General features: G+C 49.2%; 1 protein-coding gene across 4 annotated transcripts in view; it reads right to left on the bottom strand.

Moving 5' to 3' along the window:
* Positions 1–17334: 17334 nt before the first annotated feature.
* The window catches only part of CCDC186 (coiled-coil domain containing 186), a 33170-nt gene continuing 27758 nt past the window's right edge, over positions 17335–22746 (bottom strand). For all 4 annotated transcript variants that reach the window (XM_048060476.2, XM_048060477.2, XM_013174585.3 and 1 more), the window contains 2 exons: positions 21912–22131; positions 17335–21181 (listed from right to left, as the gene is read on the bottom strand). In XM_048060476.2, the coding sequence (XP_047916433.2) occupies positions 21098–21181; positions 21912–22131 (304 nt within the window). In that variant the 3' untranslated portion in view covers positions 17335–21097. The remainder of the gene's footprint in view (positions 21182–21911; positions 22132–22746) is intronic.

Genomic DNA, 22746 nt, shown 5'->3' with positions numbered 1-22746 from the left:
TGAGATCATCTGTTTTGGTGGCGGCCCAGATTTCAATCTGCTGGGTGGGATCACAAGCCACGTGTCTGGTGCTGCTGCGGGAGCCGAGATGCAGACCGGCACCCCTTGGCCTCTTATTCTGCCTGCCCGGGGCAGGTGCAGTTACACGGCACAGAAGAGCGTGGGACTGACTCGTCAGGCGCTGGCAGAGCCCTGGACCAGGGGAGCTGGAGGAGAACCTGGTGGCAGCACCGCGCCATCCCCAGCTGCGAGGTACATAACCTCGGGCAGCGGGTACATAACTCCCCAGGAGGAGCTGCCCTGCTCGAGCGGTGTCCTTAGGGAGATCCCAGCACCGACGGGCACTGTAACACTGCGAGGGACTGTAAGCCATCCCCATCACGCGTGGCTTCTGGTGGGTGAAGCCTCGCTGCTGTTATTCCCGTGCATGCCGCTCATGCAGGAGCAAGGAATGCAACGATAAAAAGGCTGGGATAATTTCAGCGCTGGATTGTTTCCATTAATACATCTCTCGTTATATAACGCTTCCATCACGCCACAAAATCTCAGGTGCCTTTTAGGAACGTTTCTACATCACCGTAATTAAGCAAGGAGCACTGCGGAGCAGGCTGGGCGTCGATCGGATACTTTTTAACTGCACCAAATGTACTCGTGCTCTTGCACGGCGTGGATTTCTTCGACTTTACGTTATGAGGCACCTCATAAATGAACCGGTTGGTGTTGTCAAATGCATGCCATTAACACGGGGAGCAGATAATGCGCTCGGTAGCCCCCGCGGGGTCTGTCACACCGCCCGTCTCCAGATAAAGCCCCTGGAAGGAGAACAATGGCGCTCCGAATTCCTTGTGACCTCCACTCTTTGGTGCTGCGCCTCCAAAGAGAAAAATTATCATTATCGGCATGGCTCAACCTCCCTTTGAAACGCGGTTATTTTTTACTCAGACGTTCCAAGTATTTTTTGTGTGATATCAGTGAGAAACTTGAAACCCCATTTGAGGAGCAAAAGATTTCCTGCAGCCCTGCTATTAAAGAAAATGGATAGATCAAGTAGTAAAGTTCAACGACTTACTTAGCATTAAATAAGAAAGAGAATAATGAATGGGATTTGGCGTGCCTGTTTTCCCTCTGCAGGGAGCAGCCAGGGTAATGGATTTGCATTGCCTTCTGCCGCTGTTCATCCATTTAGGTGAGTCCAGAACACTGCTGCAGGTTTCAGTTTTTATTTTTTGCTCTCGTTTCTCTGCTCACTTGGTGAAACTTCCTACGTACAGAGCCTCCCACAGATGGGATTGCCACCATCAGCAGCATCCTGACCGGTGAGGAAGACACCTCTGCATCCAGTGACGACCCGTGGCCTGCTGCATGGACATGGACATCTGTATTTTATACTAGGGGCTGCGAGTGGGCAATTCCTCGCTTAGGGTGGACGCTAGTTTCCCTGTATTATGAGCTCAGCCTTTGACATCCTTCGGGAGAGACATTATTTCCCTACCCCATCTGGGTTCTCCAAAAAGCGGTTGGGTGTCCAGCCCACCCCGCTTTGTTTCTGGGCCTTGCCGAGCGCGCCGTAGTGATTTTATTGGGGAAGGAAGGGAGGTGGTGTAGGAGGAAACTATCACAAAGCCATAGAACATAAACAGCTTTCTCCTGTGAGCTCTGACACTGCTCGGCAAGGCAGAGGTTAACGCTGGGGGGAGGACGGGGGACTCATTAGAGCACAGACATAAATAGCAGCCCGGGAAGGGATGCAGGGCTGAACCCAGACAGGGCAGGCGCCCTGAGCTTGCCGAAAGCCCTCTGCTCTGCTGCCCTCTGGGTCCAGACCTGGGTCCTCACTGCGGCATCCCAAAGCAGGGGATACCCCACAGGAACCCCACGTAACCGACCAGCCGTTCAAAGGCGAGTCCAAAACGTGCTCAGGTCACCCAAAGGCTTTCTACGGGGCCACAAACCTCCGCTGCTCCCACCTGCCCCTTCCTGCCCCAAACCTTGCCGGGGTCCAGCAGCGCCTGCCCGAGCCGGGAGCTGCTCCCTGCCCACTCGGATGGTCAGAGCAGGATTTCCGTTTTCCTACCAGCCTCGGTGCCGCGGGCTTTCAGGTTTGTTTTTCGTCCGAATGGGAAATGCATAATGAGAAACTGTTTAAACAACTTGTGGTACAAGGAAACTCGCTGGAGTAGCGCACAGCGTTATAGCTCGTTCCCAAGGAAATGATGCACTTTCCAAAGGCGCTCCTCTCCAGCACTGCAGTTAGAGTTGCAGGATATGCTCGGGTCCCTTTCCATGCTGCCTGCAGCCCTTGTCCAGGTCTGAGCACGGCACACGAGTGGGGCAGGACTGTGCCAGGACCACCGGCAGGTGACGAAGCCTCATGCTGCACCCATCAGGAGTCACGGCAGATCTTTGCACGCAGCAGGATGCTCGGCGAGGTGTAACTGTGCTGGTGAACAGGCGCCGGGCAGCGTTACACGAGCCCCCTGCCAACGGATACGTTAAGATACACACAAATGTTAGCAAGGGCGTTTCCTCTGCAGTATTTTAAACCACCCACGTCCGCTGTGGGGACCACGCCGACGCCACGCACCCGCCTCCCCCTGCCCCAGGCTGCGAGCAGGGCACGGCCGAGTGCCTGAGCCCCGGGGGGGTCTGGCTGTCAGCGCTGCCCCGACTCCTGGGTACTCGCCTGGGTGGGTCTGGACATCCCGGTGCTGCTGAAGGGAAGCCCAGGAACCACTAAAGCCCCGGAGGAATTATCTCATGCTATTTCCAGCCCTGCTTTTTAGATACAAAGGGTTTCAGATCAAATGTTTTTTTTCTGAAGCTTATCTGCGCAAATAGCTCACTGCTTATCCAAACAGAACAAAAACCTTCAAACCTTCCGAGGTCCATCCATCACGAGCCTTATCTCCCCGCGTTGCTGCATGGCTCCCAGCTGCTGAGAGCCTCCTGCTCCCCAAAGCTCCCCTCTCTTCACCATCTCTCCTCTCTGGGGGGCTTCACAGCATTACCCATGGTCTCCTGTTTAGCTCCTGCCACTCCAGCGACAGCTTTGCATGCAGGCAGGAGCGGCCAGCCCGGGCTGCTGCGTGGTGCTCAGCCAGCCCGCGTCCCAACCAGCCGCATCTGTGGTGCTCTACTGCTGCCCGTCACCTCTGTCCCCCATGCACGTCCCCTCACAGCCTCGCCACTGCTGGCATAAGGTCTCGAATCCCACTCCGAAATGTCTTGGGGCCGCTCGGTAGCTGAGCTCAGTGCCTGAGCCCCCGGATGCCAGCATTAGCAGTCCCGTGGGTTCCCGGCCATGCGAAACAGCTGCACAGACGGTGTCAGGCTCAATTTATACACTGCTTTGCTCCTGGTCAGGGGAGCCTTCACAGTGCGTTGTACCGGGGTCACGGAGCATCGCTTGCTTTCAGGTTGAGCTGGCACAAGAAATGGTCTGCAGTCCCACAGCCCTGGCAAAGCCCTGGCCAAGAACAACAGGGCGAAGACGTCGGAAGGGCTGCCCGGCCGCAGCACCGGGAGCTAAACGGGGCCTGGCTGGCTCAGGGTGGAGAGCAGCTTTAAGCAGGCTGCAGCCTCAAAGCCTGTGCACAAGGGCAGGGGGTAAAAGCCTCTGCTGCTTGGTGTCGTTTGGGCTTGGTCCTACATGAGTTTTGGCACTGAGGTGAGGTGCCCTTTTCTGACGGACACCGGTTTCTGTGCCGCTTTTCACGGGACAATCTGTCCCGGTGGCTGCTGCTCTCCTCCGCTTGGTTTTATTTTGCTTCTGTTTTGATGGCAAGGAGGGTAAAACTAATGCCCATCTCGTATATAACAATAGCAAGACTATTGTTGACTCGATATTGACTCAATGGTAAGAGGATAAATGTATTTTTATACTATGGTGTATGATAAGCTATTTATAAATATTATATCACTTCTGGGTCATTTTCAGGGTCTAAAATAAAGTCTTAAGTTAAACTTAATTTTTCAGTGTTGACAGATATGATAAATACATTTTTGTTCCAATAAAACCTAATTTCAACAATGTTCTGCAAAATTCATTGCGAGCTAAGGATTATTCCCATTTGTTTTTTCTTTTCCTTTTTTTTTTTTCTTTGCTTGTCTCCATCCCCCAGTGATTAGTTTAATGCTACATTCCAGTATAGAAAAAAACATCTGTGACTGCAGCGATCTGTTGGCCAAAGGCTGCTTAGGCAATGGGAGGATGCTGTCGAGAAGAGCTGCAGAGAGGAGTTAGCTTGTGTCATGGGGGTCTCGGGGCAGTCACAGCACTTTTCTGCACCATCCCGGGGCACTGCGCCTTCCTTGCAGCTCCACGGGGGACTAAGAGCAGTGACCACTGCTGGGAGATGCCCTGCCTTGATGGACCCAGGCTGCCTTCTGCTGGCACGAGAGGAGCACACGTGCTCAGTCACTGCCCGAGGGGTGGCAGCAGGTCATTAATATTGCTTCAGTAAATCACACATTTGTGCTGGTCCAACACAGATGACCTGCCCTCAGAGCTCCAGTGGCACACGGGACTTCTTATACACTCAAACCTCCCCACTTAAATCACGCCCATAGGTACGAAGGCTGCCTCGTTCCCTCCAGCACATCCCACCTCTCTTCCAAAGACCATTTCACAGGCTTTGAAACCCATCACAGCCCTTGGGGCCCTGTTGCAATGCCCAGTGGCAACTTTTTGGCCATTGAGCTAAACTTCATATTCAAGGGGATCCCAAAAAGAAAGCCGAAGAAGTGGGAACAGCAGGAGAGATTCCATGTCCTGAAGGTGAGGTCAAACAGAAGACTTCCATCTGTGGGAGGGTTGCATTTCTGTTGCCTGAGCTCCTCACCCAAGTTTTGAGTCTCTCCAAAATTTCTCTGGACCTTCTCTGTTTTTCCCTGCTTTCCCCGAAAACAGCTGTGAGGAAGATCTCTTTTTCTGGAGTCAAACATTTTCATTTCCAGTAAAATGTCATCTTCTTACACCAGCTTCTATTGATTGCGGGTGTAATTGCAGCAAAGCGGAGTTACCATGGAGGGTGCTCAGGCTGCTTTCATGGGGACACCTAGAGGATAGCACCCAGCGCGGCTGGCTACCATCATCCTGTCAGTGGGAAGAGGTGCTGGAGGGCAACCTTCTGTTTTTTCTTGGTTACGGTTGGCTTCAGCCATCAAGACTGAGCAAACAGGATTATTACAACAGCGAGTGGGGAGGTGAGGTTACTGGAGCCGCGTGTCCATGGCCCTGTGGGCGCCGCTCCAAAGGCTTGGCTGAGCTGTCTGCACCAAAGGGCTTCTCCAGCCAGCTCCTGCCCGGCACCTTGGTGCTGGATCCCAGCTGCAAAGCCCTGCCCTCACGGCAGCATGCCTCCCACGGCCCCTGCTCTCCCATGGGGCATCGCAGGTGGGACAGGGGCTGCCGGTGTATGGCGATCCAGCCCCAGCGCACGCAGGCTGGTGCCTCGAACAGGCCTCAGTGCACCGTCAGGCGTGGCTGCGAATCCCCAGGGTGCTGCACTCAGCCACTCCTCCTCCACCTCTCCCAGTGACCAGCCTGCACTCTGATGACACTCCTCGCTAGTCAAAGCCAAGACCCCTCGGTTCCTGTTTTGCCCTCTTGCTTCTACTGATAACCCCGGGCTCCCCTGCCATTCCCTTCCCCACCAGTGAAAGAGGAAGCACGAGGCTTGCAGCATCAGCCTTTATGCGCTTCCCGTGTGCTCCCCCTCCCTTTGCTTTGCTTCAGGACTCGGTTGACACCTAACTTCAGAAACAACAAAGCAATAGAGCGTGGCTTCATGGGTTTGAGGCAATCTTGGCCTGAAGCTGTTTTAAATAACGTATTGCAAAATAAGCAAATGTGTCCAGAGCTGTAGGAATAGGAACAAGCGACACGCAGACCAGCAAGGCTGTTAAAGCCCCAGCTTGTAGCCATGCTGATAAGGCAGTTTCCAAGAAACTGCCCAGCCCTTCAGTTCTAGAAACTCTCTCTTCCCAGGTCAATAACCTTTTATGGGCCGAGTGCTGCTGTCATCCTACGAGCAAACACGGTCAAGGCAGGGCTTTCTGTGAGAGATACCAGAGGAAAGAACCCGTGTTGCTACAAAAGGGTCCAGAAACTTGCTGGTGTAGAAAGGCGGGTTTGGGAATTCTGGTAGGTTAAGAAGTGCAAGATAAGGCATGGTGTGGCTCCACTCCTCTTCATCCAGGTGCCTGCTCTGCCAGGGGATGGAGGGAGGTACAGAGCTCCTCCCTGCCCACATTTGGCTGCCACGCAGCCGGGCCTGGAGCCCTGTGCAAGGTCCTGCCAGGAGCCCTCGGTCATCCCTGAAAGTGGGGCTTGGCACTTAGACTCTCTCTGTTCTTTGGCTCCCTGGTTTCGTGGAGATTTTTAAAAATATCTTGTGCAGGTGTGCGAGTTGACACAACAAAGCATGCAGCGCTTTAGAGTCCATCCAGCTTGTATGTAAACACTCCTGGTCCCTTTTTAAAACTCTTAGCAGTTGTTTTATAAACACCAAATCCTTGCCTAATTTTGCCATCGGCTTGATGGCCCTGTGCTGCATCCCAAGGGACGATCCCAGGTGTCTTCAGAGCCGTGCTGTGCAGGATGGCACCAGAGCCAGGCTGAGGCTACCACCTGCTGGAGCCTCCTGAGGGACTCGCTGCCCCGAGCACTGCCACCTCCACGTGCTGACCACACCGGAGGCTGTCCAGGGAGCCACAGAGCAGGGCTATCTCTCTGAGCTGAGCTAAATTGCCATTTTGCTGAACCAGGGACCCTTACATTTCCCTGCTGGATCTTGCTTCTACCAAAAAAGAAATGACTCTTCCAAGCGCCTTTAAGAAATGGGGATAAAATTTGTTCATGGGTGGGCACCTGGCTGAGTTGGCACGGATCCCCCCGGCACCCTGGACATCCTGGACATCCTGCTGCAGGCAGCGCTCCCGACAGGCCGGGCAGCCCCATGGGGCCGCTGCTCGTGTGAGGGTGCAGGACTTGGCCCATGCGCTTCAGACAACCCAGGGTCACGTTTGTCCCACTCAAGGAGCTCCTGCAACTCACCCTGCCTCCTGCAGCCTCAAGATTAAGGGATTTGGCATCTGCTTCCAACGGGCAAACGCAGGGATCCTGCAGGGCTGAACCCAGCTGCTGCCAGCTTGCCCAGTGGAGGCTCACGGTGCTGTTGGCATAATTTCCTGTTTGTAATTTCAATTTTTGATGGACCTGCTCTTCTGAGGTGCCCTGAGCCTCGGCAGGTCACGCTAGCTCGCACCTGCAGCACATCAGCCCTGGCTGCCCCATGAGCCAGGTCCCAGGAAGGTCACTGGAAGGACTCCAGTGGCCTCAAATAGGAGTTGACTCACGCCCCAAGAGCTCAAAACAAAATGCCTCTGCATATTAAAAAATATTATGGAAACTGTATCATCCATGCACAAAAGCCACGCTTCAAACTTTATCATATAAAATACATAATGTTATAAATGGAAAGGAAAATTGCATAAGGCCTGGCGTGTATTAAAATTGTTGGCCTGTGAGAACGTCCCTTCCCATAAACACAGCTGTGTCCTGGGGTCTGGCGCACATGCAGGCGCCTGAAGCTGGAAAACTTGGGGCCTGCCTGCACTCCTTCAAGGCAATCATTTCCCCGTAGCAATAGTTCATTCCTAGACTCATCCCTTGTCTTGTCGAGCATGACACAGAACAATGGCTGAGGCTGGAGCTGCAGCTACGTGCAGGTACCCTGCGGGACCTCTACAGGGCCATGGCACTGCCGGAGTGCTGCGGAGATGGGGCCTCGGAGCACCCAAGCTGTGGGTTCGTCTGGTTCTGCGTGCACAGCAGATGCAATTCTTAGGGATAAAAATAAATAAATAAATAAATAAGAAAAATAAATCAGGCATTAACCAGCAATTTGTCATACAGCTTCTAAAGCCAGCTTGTGACGCTGTGAAGCATGCAGTGAAAAGTGATGGATAGCTTTTCTCTTCCTCTGGCTTTTCTGAGGTTCTTCAGCACTGGAAGTAGGTGAACACCACCGAGGCTGTTTGCTGCTCAGCAAACGGGAGAAACCCTGCCAAACGCTTCAGCTGCTCACTGCAGGTAGCTCTTTGACCGGTACTTCCCTCCCTAGCTAGGAGCCCCCACAGACAGGGGCGTCAGGAGCTGGCTGGGGGCTCTGCAGAAGCACGGTCTGTCCCCTCGCAGCCACCCCTTGGAGGGCTGGGCCAGAAGCACTCTCCATTTCTCTCCCCTCTATCCCTCCCACCACCACCCCGTGACACCTCTGTGGCAGAGGGGGCCCACCACAGCCCCCCGGCAGCTGGGCCTGAACGCAAGCACATTTGAGGCCCAAGTGAAATAACCTTCCTGCACCACCTGCCTTCTACTGCAGTCAAATTACCCCATTTTTCCTTCAAAGCACATTCACCTCACTGTTACAAATGAGGCTCAGGCCAGCTGATGGCACTGTGCGGGCTCCACACACCCATGGAGCATGGCAGCAGTGAGGGCTGGAGGCCCTCGGGCTCTGCTGCCCCACTGTTATGGGTTGGCTGTGGAATGTGGCTCACCAAACTGGGCTATACTGGTTTCCTGCTGGAGCGTGTTCTCTTAGATGACATCAGGAGACATCCAGCTGCAATGACTAAGCTCTTCTTGTATTTTGAAAATGCAGCAAATAAATACTTCTTGAAATTAAACATGTGTTTTGTCTTCAGAAATGAGCAAATCATCAGCCTGGGTTTTTTTGTGTAGGGGACACTGCTCCCCAAGGACCTGGCATCAGGCAGCGGCTCGAGCACCTTGCCCACCGCTCAGCTGGCCTCTCCTCCTTCCATGGGTTTGGAGCAAGCTCTGGAGGGTCTGACTGTGGAGTAATGGTGTGTGAGCGCTCCCTTTCATTTTTCACTCTACTTTTTTGGAAGGTGGAACATTTTACAGTTGACAGCACCATGCTAAATCCATATGAGGCAAGCAACTATTTTTAACCAGACAGAGACTATCTGAGAGTCTACTGCTGAATCATTTTAAACAAGGAAGAAATCATAGGATCCGAAAGTGGTGCTGGTAGGAGGGGGTGGGAATGCTTCTATCATGCACTTCTTCCAGCAACTGTTGAGCTACTTCAGGTAAATGATGACGACTGTCTCGAAGACACAGCATCTGGGGGGTCACCTCCAGTTGTGGCTGCCTTTTACAAAACGCTTGTGCTTCGTGAGAGAGATGGGTGATCGAGTTAGAGCAGTGTTAGGGGCTGCCTGAACTCACTAACCCCCCTTCGCACCCTGTTACAAGCCTAAAGCACAAAGGACAGCTATTCAGTTCGTAAGAGGTTTGTTCACAGTATCAGGTGGGGAGCTGCTCTGCAATTAGAACACCCTTTTCTAAAAAGATAAATAGAATAAAGGGAATTAATTATTTCTACAGAACCTCAGCCATCTGTAAAGATGACTGGCAACCTGCCTTCAGGTTACCAGTAAGCTACAAACCCCATTATTTCCCCCCAAAAAACGTATAGGGACTCTGAGACTGTAAATGCCCAGGTTACTGAACAGCCCCTGAGGACAGCATGACTTCTTCCCCACTGAATGCAGTGGTAAAATGGTGGCCTCATCCCGGGCAATGTGTGTGCAGGTCCTACTTAAATTCTGCCTGTGCTCCTGCTGTGCCATGGAAAGAAAGGAGAAGCAGGGTTTGCGTTGCCACCCCAATGTTACACAGAGCGCGTGCAGCCCAGCTCACACTTGGGGTCTGTGGGGCCCTTGGAAAGAGCCCTGCAGCTCCGTGGGGCTCAGGGAGGTGCTGTGGTGTGCCTCTGGTCAGGGGACACCTCAGCTTGCGGTCATGGCCTGAGCCCATTCCCTGCAGGCTCCTCCAGACCTCTCTCCAGACAAAACCGTGCTCTGCCTTGACTGAAAGCGATCCACCCAACAACAAGGGACAGCGCTATCAGTCCTCCAATTTCTATGCTTTCCCAGGGGACGTTCCTGTTGCTGTTCACCTTCCTCGAAGGACAGAAGTCAGCCGAGCTCCCGCTGGGTTTGCTCTGTCAGCACCTGCACAGAACTGCCCCCGTCCCTTTGCTGGAGGAAAGGCACGGCTCGGCAGCGCTGCCGAGCGGCACCCAGCACGCTCCCACCTGCAGGCCACACGTGGCTCGTCCTGTCCCCAGGTCTGTAGCCTTGAGTAATGGGGCCTGACGCGTGTGTTTTTCCAGAGCACAATCTCTTCAGATCAAATTAATTCTGCGATTTCCATCTGCTTCCTCCTCGACACAAATGATGAAGACTTCCTGAAGCTAACGGCCAAACTTGCTCAAAGCTGGGCCATTAAAATCAATCTTTTGTTCTTGGGCACTTTCTGCGGCCTGATTACTCTAGGTGTCAGCTCTCCCTTTTTACCCACAGACCTGTAGGTCCCGAAGCAGCAGGCAAAGGGGATGAGACAAGCGGGGCAGAGCAGGGCAGGTAGGGAGTGAGGAGGCTCGTCTGCGGGGCTGAGCCTGCCTGGAGGCTCACGTGGAGAGCTCCTTGCCAGGCTCCTCTCTGTCAAGGAGCTGCCTGGGCCTCCCACTGCCCGTGGGGTGAGGACACTTTTGTGGCTCCCTCTCACAGCCCCAGGCCTGGGGTTACCACAAAGTGACCTCGGATGAGGCCACCTCCATGCTCTGCTGTCCCAGCGGGCGCCTCCCAGGCATCTCTGAGGAAGTGGCCGCTGAGGGCTGTGGTTAAGCCACCAGACGAGCTGCCCTTCCCCATCTGAGGGGTGCTCTGTGAAGAGGAGATTAGCATTTGAGCCCTAGTCACGCTGTGTGCTGTAGGACCTCTTTGCGTTAGGAGGAACTGAGATTTTGATGGGAACGTCTTGTATTGTGCATGCTTTTTCCCCTCTCCCACTTATCAGGGGTTGCATCAGGCTGCTTGTATTGAAGTCCAGGGTACAGATAAAGCTGCAAAGCGTGAGTAATAAAGGCTGCTCATCAACAGACACCCCAAAACCACATCCTACTAATAAAAAGTGTTGGGTGAATAAAATGTCTTTTATTCTCTGAATAAGAAATTTTTGTTCTTCGCTTTTTAGCAAAATATAAGGTTGGGTCTAAGCCAGGGTGTTCATATCTTGGTGTGGATCTACATTTGCATTTTCTCATGTCTAGTTCTATTACCTGAATGCATTGCAAGTGTAAGTAGAGCTGGCATCACTAAATTATCACAGCCTTTAGAAGGCATGGAGCAGATGTCTGGAGAACATAAACCGCATCTGTCTCCTAAATGCACTGCAGCCACCAGCACTTACCTTACAGGTGGGACTTTCCCTTTCTGGAGATCTCAAAGCCCTTGCGAAGTGTATTCCTTCTTTATTTCAGAAGGGTGGGATGCTATCAGCCCTTACGCAGCTTTTTGTCCGGGAAAGATGCAGCATCCTGGTGCTGAACTGCAGCTTTTTTGGCTTGCTCTGCTCACCAGAAGGGTCTGCTCTAGTGGGAGTTGTGGGTGCAGTGGATTTTAAACAATGAGTTAAAAAATCACAAACCTGAGCATGCAGCCCTCATGGTTACTTCAGTATCACCCCTTGGAGAAAGGCTGGCTGATACTTTTGGTAAGGTCGAGGTCCCTCAGGGCTCATTGCCATGACTTGTGTCTGCTCCTGTGTCGGCAGGTCCACAGGCTCACCCCTTTTGCTTGCAAGTTTCAGGTATCCCTGTTACACTAACTAATGCTGTCAGTGTTTTCCTTCTCGATTGTTCAGCATGCCATTGCCACTCTACTAGCAGCATTTGGGTTATGACATTGCATCATTTTAACCATGTTTTTCTTGGCTGCAGTTTTGATTTTCTTGGCACTGCAATCAGGGAATCTTTGCAGCCATGCACACTTGCCAGCTGCACACTCCGTTTCCCGTTTCGTGCACCTTGCGCTTGCCTCTGCAAACCCAAACTTTGCAAAGCAGTTATTTTGCAATTCTTTCCTTGCTTGTTCACAAAGGCTAATGCAATTTCTCTTCCCCTTTAATTTTCGCACGTCACTACTTATCTCGGTTTAAAGTTGTCCTCATACTATGTACAAGAAATCTTTAAACTTTCCTTTTTGATAGCGGTGCCTAGCAGATCCCGGCGAGGATCAGGAACAATTTATGCTGGTTCTGCACAGGCAATACCCATCCCTCCCAGCCCCCAAGTGCTTGTGATCTAACCTTCACACAGGACAACAGATGGATACAGACAGGAAAACAGGAGCACCAGGAAACGATGATGCAGCATTACCCAGCATGATAGGTGTACGTGCCTGGCATATGAACTGCTTGCAGACCTTTGTCAGCATCAGTGCAATGCGATTTCAGAAGAAGTGTAACTAGATAATTTTGAGGTGTTATTTCTGTTGTGTTTTTCTTCACTGCATCCACCAATTTAGTGTCATGTTTTGCTTGTCCTGCTCTGGATATACACCTTTCCAACAGATATACACCTTTTCCAACTGCATTTTTCCCTCAGCAATTTAGGAGAGCCCATTCCTTGCTCCTGGCAGTTCTACCTCCACCTTCCTACAGCATTACTACAGGCTTTTGCTGGATCCACCCATTTTTCATCCTCAGTATTAGAACACAACCCACCTTTTATTGTAAGAGCCGACAGTCAAATCATCAGTACAGAGTTGTCTATTTTCTTATATTACAAATTATATTTCTTACCATCGCTTTTTGGTAAAACAAAACCAAAACATTCCCCCCGCATCCCCTCCCTCCCCGCCCCCAGCAACAATCTTTTTCTCCTTTAAACCCATCAGAAATCCTAAAAAGGCCTTGATCTGCAGTCTGTATCGTTTTCTCCTTCCCTGCCCACATATTTCCATTTGCAGGTCCAAGCCCTGCAGGGGGCTGCGTGTCCCTGTCCCCTCTTTTACCTGCCAGGGGCTTTGTCTTTGTCCCGGTACCAAGGGGATGGAGCTGGGCTGCAGGCAGCATCCTGCCAATGGTGCCAGCCTCACCTCTGCTTTCGAGGGATGGACAGTGAGCGATGCCTTCGGGACCAGAAGGACACGGGGCAGGAGGGTGGCCGGAGGCTGTGTCATAGAAACTAGGATGAAACAGGAAAAAATCAGCCCGGCCATTTCTCTGAGATAAAGCGCTGCTGGAAGCACTTCCCTGCAAAAGGGATTGCTGTGCCGCATTGCCAAAAACAGTCAGTCCCTTCTGTTTCTTTTTCACATATCTCCACTTAGAAGTGGATGTTTGGGATGCCCGGGGTTCAGCAAGGAGAAGCTCAGATGGTGCTGCCGGCTGCACGCCAGGCCCGGGCAGGCGAGGCCCCTGGCTGCTGTGCTGGGACTGCCTTCCTTATACAAGAGTTCCTTTTTCCCCTGTCTCTTAGCTTTTCACCAGCTAGCCTCATCCCAGCCCCTTTCTCTCAACCATGCTTCACTGCTAAGCCTTTCCTGCTTATCTGGAGCAGCTCCCCCTCGCCCAGAGCCGGGCAGGAAACCGGGCCTGGGCCTGCCCGCACCATTTCTGCTCAGCCTCTGCACATCTGCCCGGCCGCTTTTCCAGAAACCAGGAGTAACGGGGCCTAATCTGAGCTCACTGCCTCCTTAAACCTTTTAAGGGCACAAAACCCAACTGAACTCGGGAATTGCTTTTTGGAAGTAGGATAATTTTAGAAATGAAGGCTCTGCTAGGGCCTAGCCTCCCCATGCCGTGGAGCAGCTCAGTTCCTGCATTCACAAGCGGGAAGGCCCCACAGACAGAAGCCTCCTTCCCTGCTCCATCCTGGCACCACAAAATGGGTTTTTGCACTTCCCAAGGAGCAGATCTTCACGGTCCGGGCAAGCAAAGCCAGTCTCCCTCCAGAGAAACCATCACCAAAGCCACATAGCTGGAAGACCGGGTTTTTTCCAGCCTGTGGGGTGGTGACTCAGAGCCGGTGGAAGTGCCTCGCTTCCTCGCTCGCCCGTCCAAGCCTGCCTTCCCTGCCAGAAACCTCCCTCGGCACTTGGTGCTAAACTCACCGATTGGGGTGGGAGGGTTGTTTTGTGTTTTACTTCCAATGTTTGCTCCAGTACACAATTAAACACGAGTCCCTCCATTTACTGCTCTCTGGAGAAACGGTGCTGGCTCACGTGCCCCAGTCTTTGGGGACAATTCTATTGTTTCAGCTACTGCCAAAGCCAAGGAAAAATAAATCAAGCTCTCCTTCAGTGTGATGGGAGGGAGCTTGCCTGCCAACGTGCCTCAGCAGGGCTTGCAGTTGCCCAAACTTTTTATTTAGTGAGGGACACATCACAGCCGGTTTGGCATTACAAGTTGACCACTGCCAGCCAGGTACTGGCTCTGTCACTAACCCAAGCAAGGTCAAATCCGTTTGAAACAGTTGAATGGTCTTTCATTGTCAACAAGCAGCCTTGGAAGACTGCAAGGAAAGTCTAAGAGAGGGAAGTTGTTTGACGTAATTCAAGTAACAACAACAAAAAGTAATCTAGGAGCCTCGTGCTACGGGCTTACTGCCAAATCCATCACATCTCTCTTCCAAGGGCTTCACCTACCTTAGGAGCAAAAGCAACTTGATGCAACCGGTGGTTTGCCAAGTCCTGGCTCAGAGATGCACCTACGCTTCTGAAGTGCCAATGCAGAAGTCATTCGCTGCCAGCAGCCCACCCGTCTTGATGCATTTATCGGGATTGTGCGGCCCATGCTGCATGACTTCAGAAAGGAGGCTTCAGAGCATCCGTGGGGCCACAGACACCTGGATTGATCGCTGCTTCTTCACCAGCTTGGTTTACAAATCTGAGGCTTCCCTCTGCCTGTCCTTGCTGATGGAAAACGCCTGTTTGGCTCCATCTGGGTCTGTGTGAGTGCCCAGAAATGCCTGGTTAAAGCCAAGGGAAGCAAGGGGCTGCGGATGCAGAGGCAGGTTCACCTGGAGCCAGGCAGGGGTTTTGCTGCCAGCTGTCCTGCCTCGCTCGAGGAGCTCCTGTCCCTGCAGCACGGAGGACCAGGGCTGTGTGATAATCTAATTACTGCAGTAGAGCCAGACCAGCGTAGTACAAGCCACTTACACCATTAACGGGTTACAGCTCCGAGGTCAAACTCAAGTGTTTTTGTCTCTGGCTTGCCAAAGTTTCCAGGGGACCATTTGCAGAGCCACAAAACAGGTTTAGGCTGACCAGTACTAAGCTTGTTCTTCTCAGCCCATAACCTTGCCATACGCTGTTTTTACCTGCAGCACCAGTGCAAGGGATTCTCGCCTCCTTCCTCTCCCCTGTGCCATGCACTGACTGGAGTTAATTTCACATTTAATAACATTCTTTCAAGGCATTTTTAACTGGCTGCTTTTACAATGCAGTCTCACAAACACCGCTGTCAGATTGCGTGGGCCGCTCCTTCCAGCAGCGAGGCCAGAACAGTCGGTAGCAGGGCATGAAGCCGCTCTGAAACCACAGGCGCATTTACCTCTGACTGACCACAGCTTGAAAAACAGTGCCCTAAATTCACACCTTGCTTCAAGACATCTCCGTCTTCAAAGGCAGCACCTGTTCCTGAGTGCCTGCAGGCTGGACACCCCAGGACAGCATTTAAGGACATGCCAGTGACCCCAAAAGGAAAGGCCATGCCTGCAAGGCTGTGCTCGCCTACCTAATGTCACAAACACCAGCATCTTGTTAGAGAACAGACTTCTCAGGGCTCTCATGAGCTGCTTTCCTACGCTCTGGATTATTTTCTGAATAGAAATTCCTTAAGTAGCCCATAGGCATTCAAGACCAGAATTAATTCAGCCTTTTAGTCAGTGAGGTGCTTCACTTGGGGTGTTACAGCAGCCCTGAGACCAGCTGCACACAGTGAAGAGCCGTGCAACACCTGAAGGCTGGAGATTTCCTGAATATAGGGCATCCACCAGAGCAGAACAGCCATAAACATATCTAACAGCATACTTGTACAGGGTATGAGAACAACTTGTTCATCATCACTCACTCTTCTACAAGAAGTTACTTTATGCATGCAAAAATCTTGCAAAATCTGGCACAGACCCACTGTGGTTTAATGTAAAATAGCCTAAGAACAACCGCAACAACAAAACCCCAACCATGTCTCTCTATTAAAAACCCTTAAAATAGGGCAGGGAGAGAAAAATAGCAGCACGGATTTCCTCTTTCACAGTCAGCTACAGAAGTAGTCTGCTAGCTCTGGGTTGTGTATTTATTGCCCAATAGCTCCGGTATCAGACTGGCTTGCTGCAGGGCTGAGTGCTTCACAGCGCGCTCTGAGGACCTTTCCTCTGCAAACACAGTTGTGCCCGTCCAAAACACAGACGTATCTGCAAAACGGCAAACTTCTCCCCCCCAGGTGGCTACTTGCAACTACCACCCAAACTAAGATCTCTATTTGAGGAAGCTTTGCTCCAAGCTGATGTTTCCAAGTAGCACTGCTAAGTACTTGGGAGCACAAATAAAGCCCGGCTTTTCGCTTCGTCTGTCAGCAAGAGCTGCATCTGCTCCCAGTGGAAAAGGCTGGAAGAAAGACAGTGAACTGCAAACAACTCCAGCAAAGGGCAATGCAGATAACAGCAACCAGAAAACACGCTGGGAACCCTCACCCTGCTCCCAGAAAGCCAGTGCTAGTTTGCCATTAAAATTCCAACAGAAAATAGCACCCCTCCCTTCTTTCACTTAACATTCTCTAGGAGATACTAGAATAAACTCCTTATATTATCTTATTCTTGGTCTTCCTTCTTCCCCTTTCTCAGTCTCCATGCAACCAGTTTGAAAGGGCAGCACAGCCTCTGAAAATCTGATTCCTGGACTTTTATTAAAAAAGAGTAGCCACAACGAACAGCCTGCAATCTGACGGCATCACTTAAAATAAAAACCACAGCTTGTAGTCATATTGTAGTCATACCGCTGTTATGTTACACCTGTATAAGTGAATAAACAAACCAGAGCAGCAAACGCGGTATCTTGGAGGCAGAGTGTGGCCAAGGGAATGGGGCCTTTGCTACTGGGATTTTCAAATTCACATTACACAAGGAAAAAAGAAGACTCCAGCATTCAGGCCACTTACTGGAATTGCTAACAGCTCAGAGCAGCATTTAATTACAGCACACCTATCGCCTGTCTTTAGGATGGAAAAGTCTCAGCCCAGTTTCCCAGAGATGAAGTACAGACATGCCCAGCTCTACTTTTCCCTGGCTTTGCTGTTAGACTGGCTGCCAGCACCTGCGGTACGCAGCAACGACACACTGCCACCTACCTCTTGCTTAGATGGTGCAGCAGAAAAACGCAGCTACGCAGGTACCTGTGCGACCCGGTGCCAGGCAGCGGTACGTAGGCACAAACCACAGACCCGCAGCAGACTTTCACTCATTTGTAGGTTTATTATTTCAAAGTACAATATATACATAATGTATAGCGATATCTTCAAAAACTTTATACAGAAACAAGTATCTACAAAATTAAATCAATAGACACTCTGTATATTCAGACAACGTACATACATATATTGGAAGATTTAACATAGTTTCAGTTTGAACATGAAAACAGGAAGGAAATGCCATCCGTCTTGGAAAAGCTGTAAATGCCACCCAACTCCCTCTGCAGCTCAGCTGTCTGCCTTCTGAAAGGTCTCAGGTGGCTGGGGAGACGGGATAAATCTGATTTCTAGTGCCACCTACCGTTGGTATTTCCCATCACACTGGCAGCTGGAAGGGTCGAAGCCCATTCCTAGAGGGCTGTCGGGCCCTGAGCTCTGAACCGCTTCCTAGATTCCTGCAGGGTCCCCGCAGCACGCAGGCAAACAGCTTTACACTCAGTTCAGTGGAAGCCAGAGATCTGATCTGTTATTGTTTCCTTTAGTTATGAACTGAACTATTGTAATGAAAACTATTTCAGAAGAGTAACTTCAGTTTTAGCAGCTGGAGATACTGTAGGTGTTGCCAGCAACAAGTTAAGGAGATGAGAGCGTATCTGAAAACGAACTGACCTCCAATGCATTCTGGAGACTGAAATTAAACATATTGCACAAGCCTACGAAGCAGAAAGCCAGTGATTTCTACAGGAAAAAAAAGAATTCTTCAGTTCAGAGGATCTAGCTTTAGACAGTGACAGCACAGGATTTTAGAGGGTGGAAAAGCACCGGCAGCCTTCCTGTAGGGCCTCTGAGAAAATCTGGATGTGAGATGTTTGGATTAAAAGAGCACCCTGAGTGTTTAGGAATCAGATGTTTTAGCCTGTGGGATACAACTAGCTACACATCTAATGGGCACTGAAATTCAGTGGCAGGTATGTAAGCTCACTGCTCCAGGCTGTCTTCAAAATCAGTTTATCAGTTCATCAGCAAAATTTATTTTATCTGAGGATAGTTTTCAATCTCTTGCTGGTAACACAAAAAGTCTCCAGAACAAGGGTAAGTGAAATGTAATAAACCGAGCCTTGCACCCACTGGTGTTCAACGGTGTGAGTCACCCCACAGAAACACCTTTTCACAACGGTTCTTGTTGTGTGCACCAACGAGATCACACTGCTGGCAACCTACCCCACCAAAACAAAAGGCAGGTGGCCAGCCAACATTTACGTGGCCGGTACACCATGAGCTCTCAGGACTGAGCAACACCTTTACGCAGAGCTGCTGGCTGGCCCTGTTGTGTGTTCCTCGCACTCTGGGCTAACTGTATGGAGTCACTTGTTAATGTGCCAACCACAGCGGAGCTTCTATCTCTAACAGGTATGCTTAAAATAAAGCCTCCTGATGATGCCTTTAGTCTATGTAAATACCATGCATGATAAGCAAAGTGAAATTTCGGCAGCTTTGTGTGTCTCCGTAAGCAGGGGGGAAAAAGTCTGGGAAGTTTTTGGTGCTACAGAGAGGAAAGCAGCATTTCCAGCAGGGCAGGAGGGCAACTAACTAGGTTCCTCAAATAACTTAAATGGAGAAACAACCATGCCAAAAAAATAAGAATTTCCACAATGTCATTGCACTTATTCCATCTGCACCACACCTCTCCTTCATTCACATTGTACACCTGGAGAACATATATTAAATGATTACAATATTAACATCGTATCTAAAATACTGGAGTCATTCAGCTGAACACCTGAAAATATCCAGAGATCTGGTACATTAAAGCATGAAAACGCAAACATACAAAAGCTAAGCTATGTCTCGACATGCAAATTGGTCTTTCTAAATACTTTCCTTCAGCAGAAGGTCTAGCTCTGTCACGACCAACTGCCTGTTCGCTCGAGGTTAAATCTCAGCTTCCCAGAAGTTGGGGACAAATCTATATCAGCAGAGCCAGGAATTTCCCTCTCCACATCACTTAAGCAACAATAAAGCGGAGGTAGTCCCACGACTGCGCTGGTCAAAATTCCCTAATGTTTTCAATAAACATTGTTCTCAGGAGTTTAAAAAAAATATACATATGTGTATAAAACCCACCCAGATTAAAGGCTCACAGCTTCTACGACGCTCATCAGGGTTTACATCACTTGTTTCCACCCTCCCTGTCCAAACACTTACTCCACTGACACTGAAGGGACCGGCTATCCAAAGAGCCCCTGAAGCTCCCTGGACCACAAACCAGGTCTAGATCCTGCAAGTGCTTTCAGAAGTGCCTATCCCACTCTCTTGTCCCCAACTGTTTTGCTCAGTTTGGTTCATTACAATGCTCAAGTGACTCAGTGGCACATGAAAATGGAGTACACACCCCTAAGTCACCTGGATGCTTTCATAAACTCTCCTCCTTGTGTGCTCCAGCATACAAATCTACACTGAATCTTTTTTTTCATGATAATACGAAGTTCAAGTATTTAAGAAAAACCCAACGTATGTATTTACAGGGTGAACTGATCAATACATTTTGGTCAGAAGGCAATAAACACACTGATAATGCATTTACTGCTGGAATAGACATTTCAGATCCTGTGAATTATGTACCTTGGAATTAAAATGCAAATGTGATGTTGTGAAACTAAAAACTTGTCACCTTGGTCCTCTTCTGCTATCACCCTCTCAGACACTGAGGGATTAAACAAAAATTCTCAGTTCACGCCATTTTAACTGTCTTAATTCTTCACAACAGTAAAATTAAGGAGTCACACCCATTTCTATGCCACTTTTACAGTCCAACCAACAGAATGAAATCCCATTTAGACATATTTTCCATTTCTTAGCACCACTTTCATGGGCTGGTCTATTCATAGCTAATGAGAGAACTTAGTAAGCTTCTATTTGTCTTTGAAAATTTTTCCTTCATCTGAAAACAGATGCAAGCACAATGTCTATCTGTACATATGTAACAGTGGGCAGTTTAACTCCTATTTTTTAAAATGTTGTTAGTTATAAAAAAGGACAATGTTTTATTAACCAGTTATCGGAGATCAGACTTCTTTAGACCCATTCACCTAAAGATCAGGGGTTTACAGAATTTGCTGAATTGATGTTTGCTTCTGTTGCACATACTCAATAATTGATTCAGAAAGTTCCTTAATCCCTTAGTTTTACTGTTGTTTCATTTCTTTTGAATAAAGAAACTGACCCAATGAATGCTAATCCAAAGCAGAAAATAAACAATGTCATAGTCATCACTTAAAAATTTTGTGACATTTTTCCATGCATTTGTCAAAAATGCTCGATCAACCTAATCATTAGAAGTAATATGCAAGAAAGGAAATAATATCTGAAAGCCCTTAAAGCTCAGTAGCACTGGATATGTTCAACAGCAATTAAAACATGATTGGTTTATTTTTTCAAGCTCCATCATTAAAAGACTGATTAATTATACAGTGTAGAAATGAAAATCTCACTGCAACTCACTGAAAACATAGTATGCACTGCAAAGCATCTGTATGTCATTTCAAATAAAAGTTTTAGATAAATGTAGTGTGTAGGAAAGTTCAGCAACACCTCAGGCTGGTATTGGGTAGACAGAACCACACTGATGCCATACCCTGTATATCTCTCACGAGTAAGAACAGCCTGTATGACTAAAGGCCGTGTATACAAAATACTGGATGCTTGTGCTGGCAGGCAATCAAATTTCAGGAAAAATGTAGAAAAACAGTGGTCTGTAGCACCTGCCTTTTCTGCATCTTCGTATCAGTTATTCCACAGAAGCTTTAGTTATGTCTTCTTTATTCTCTGTTCCAGTTCGTGCTTGTGTTTAATAAGTCGTTCTATTTCTGTTCCTAGAGTTTGAAGGTTTTCCTTTGGGGGAAAAAAGGGATGGGTTAAGTTAGCGAGAGAAAACAAACCAAATCAGCACAAAATGCACTAATAAGTCAAAATTACTATTTATGTCAGCAGATTGATACTTTCAAGTATCCCGAACAAATGCAAATGATTAGACAGAGGTAGAGAAAACCAAGCTCATTTCAGTAAAGGATGCGATCCTTTGAGCAAGTCTTTTTTTGCACTTACTACGATAGTTACTTCTTAAGTTACTTCTACAGGCTGTCTCTACAAAGCGTAGTGTTTAAGGGGAATGATAACCCCAGGAAGAGACGTCCAACTCCCGCAGAACGTTGCAGTTCAGGTGGCAGGCAGCACAGCTCTTCCCAGCCTGCTGCCATTTCCTCACAGCAGACACGCTGCCCCAGCGGCTCCATTTGGTACCCAGCAACTGGCACAGGACCAGGCACGCAGAGCCCAAGCAGCCCCCACATGACAAGAGGAACGCGCAAAGGCCTTTTCTCTGCCAAACTGGCGGCCCTACATTTACTGCTGAGAACCAGCCCTCCACTACAGCATATGACAGGGTCCTGAAAGAGTTTCAGAGTGGACCACATTACAACACCCTTTGATTAACCAATGCTACCAGTATCACCAATTCACAGGGAGCTGACTTCCAAAAAGCCTCCTCCCTTTAACAGCATGCATCTCTTTGAAGAGAGCATCTCAGAACTAGGAGAGCATACGGAACAAAAGCTATACTCACTTTCAGCGTAATATTTTTCAGTAGTGTATCTTCTAACACAGCCTGCAGCTTTCTGTTGATCTCTAAGGAGAGTTCTAACGTGAGACCGCTATCTGCGGGATGAGATGTATACAGAGATGCCATAATCCCACCTCGTCTACTCAAGTGTACTTTGTTGAAGTCAGAGGCCTCTGAGGACAGCGTGCCAGCTTCTTCCCGCAAAATGTAACTCTGAATAATTCTGGGCAAAAAATTAAAAAGACATCACAGCGTTACAAGGTAGTAAGAAGGCAGACATTGAAATAACTTCACATTCCTGACATACAATAATTTTAAATTCAAGCAGTACTGTATTACTGCAAAGGCAACAAAGTAAACACCTGCAATTTCATGACAGCAGAAAACCCAAGATACCACAGATGCTATAGGGGGTGATGGAAAGAAAGCCAGGACACTAAAAGGCGCAAGTTTTACATACTTTGAAGTACTTTGAGAAAGTAATATTGCTACTGGAGCAAAAAAAGGTACTAAAAGATGTGTCTATTTTTCTTTGCTGAAAGATCAAACAACCTCAAGTATCAAGTGATATTAACCCGTGGAAACACCAAGTGCAAGACAATTGGGGAGCAATATTTTGCCTTTTTATTTTTAAGCCAACACCCACAGTTGAACTCATCTGTTTTTGAATGGTCATTGAAACAATGCTGCTCATTTAAGTCATAACTTCTCCAAATCATTTCAACAACTTTTAAGTTGACAATAGTAATAGAACTACACTAAGAATTTATGAAGAAAAACAGTCTCATGCATACTACAGTATATGTACACCCAACATCGAAAACTGTATGAACCAAAC

This window comes from Anser cygnoides, chromosome 7 (assembly GCF_040182565.1).
Source record: "Anser cygnoides isolate HZ-2024a breed goose chromosome 7, Taihu_goose_T2T_genome, whole genome shotgun sequence".
NCBI lineage: Eukaryota > Metazoa > Chordata > Aves > Anseriformes > Anatidae > Anser > Anser cygnoides.
This window is presented reverse-complemented; position numbering and strand designations above follow the sequence as displayed.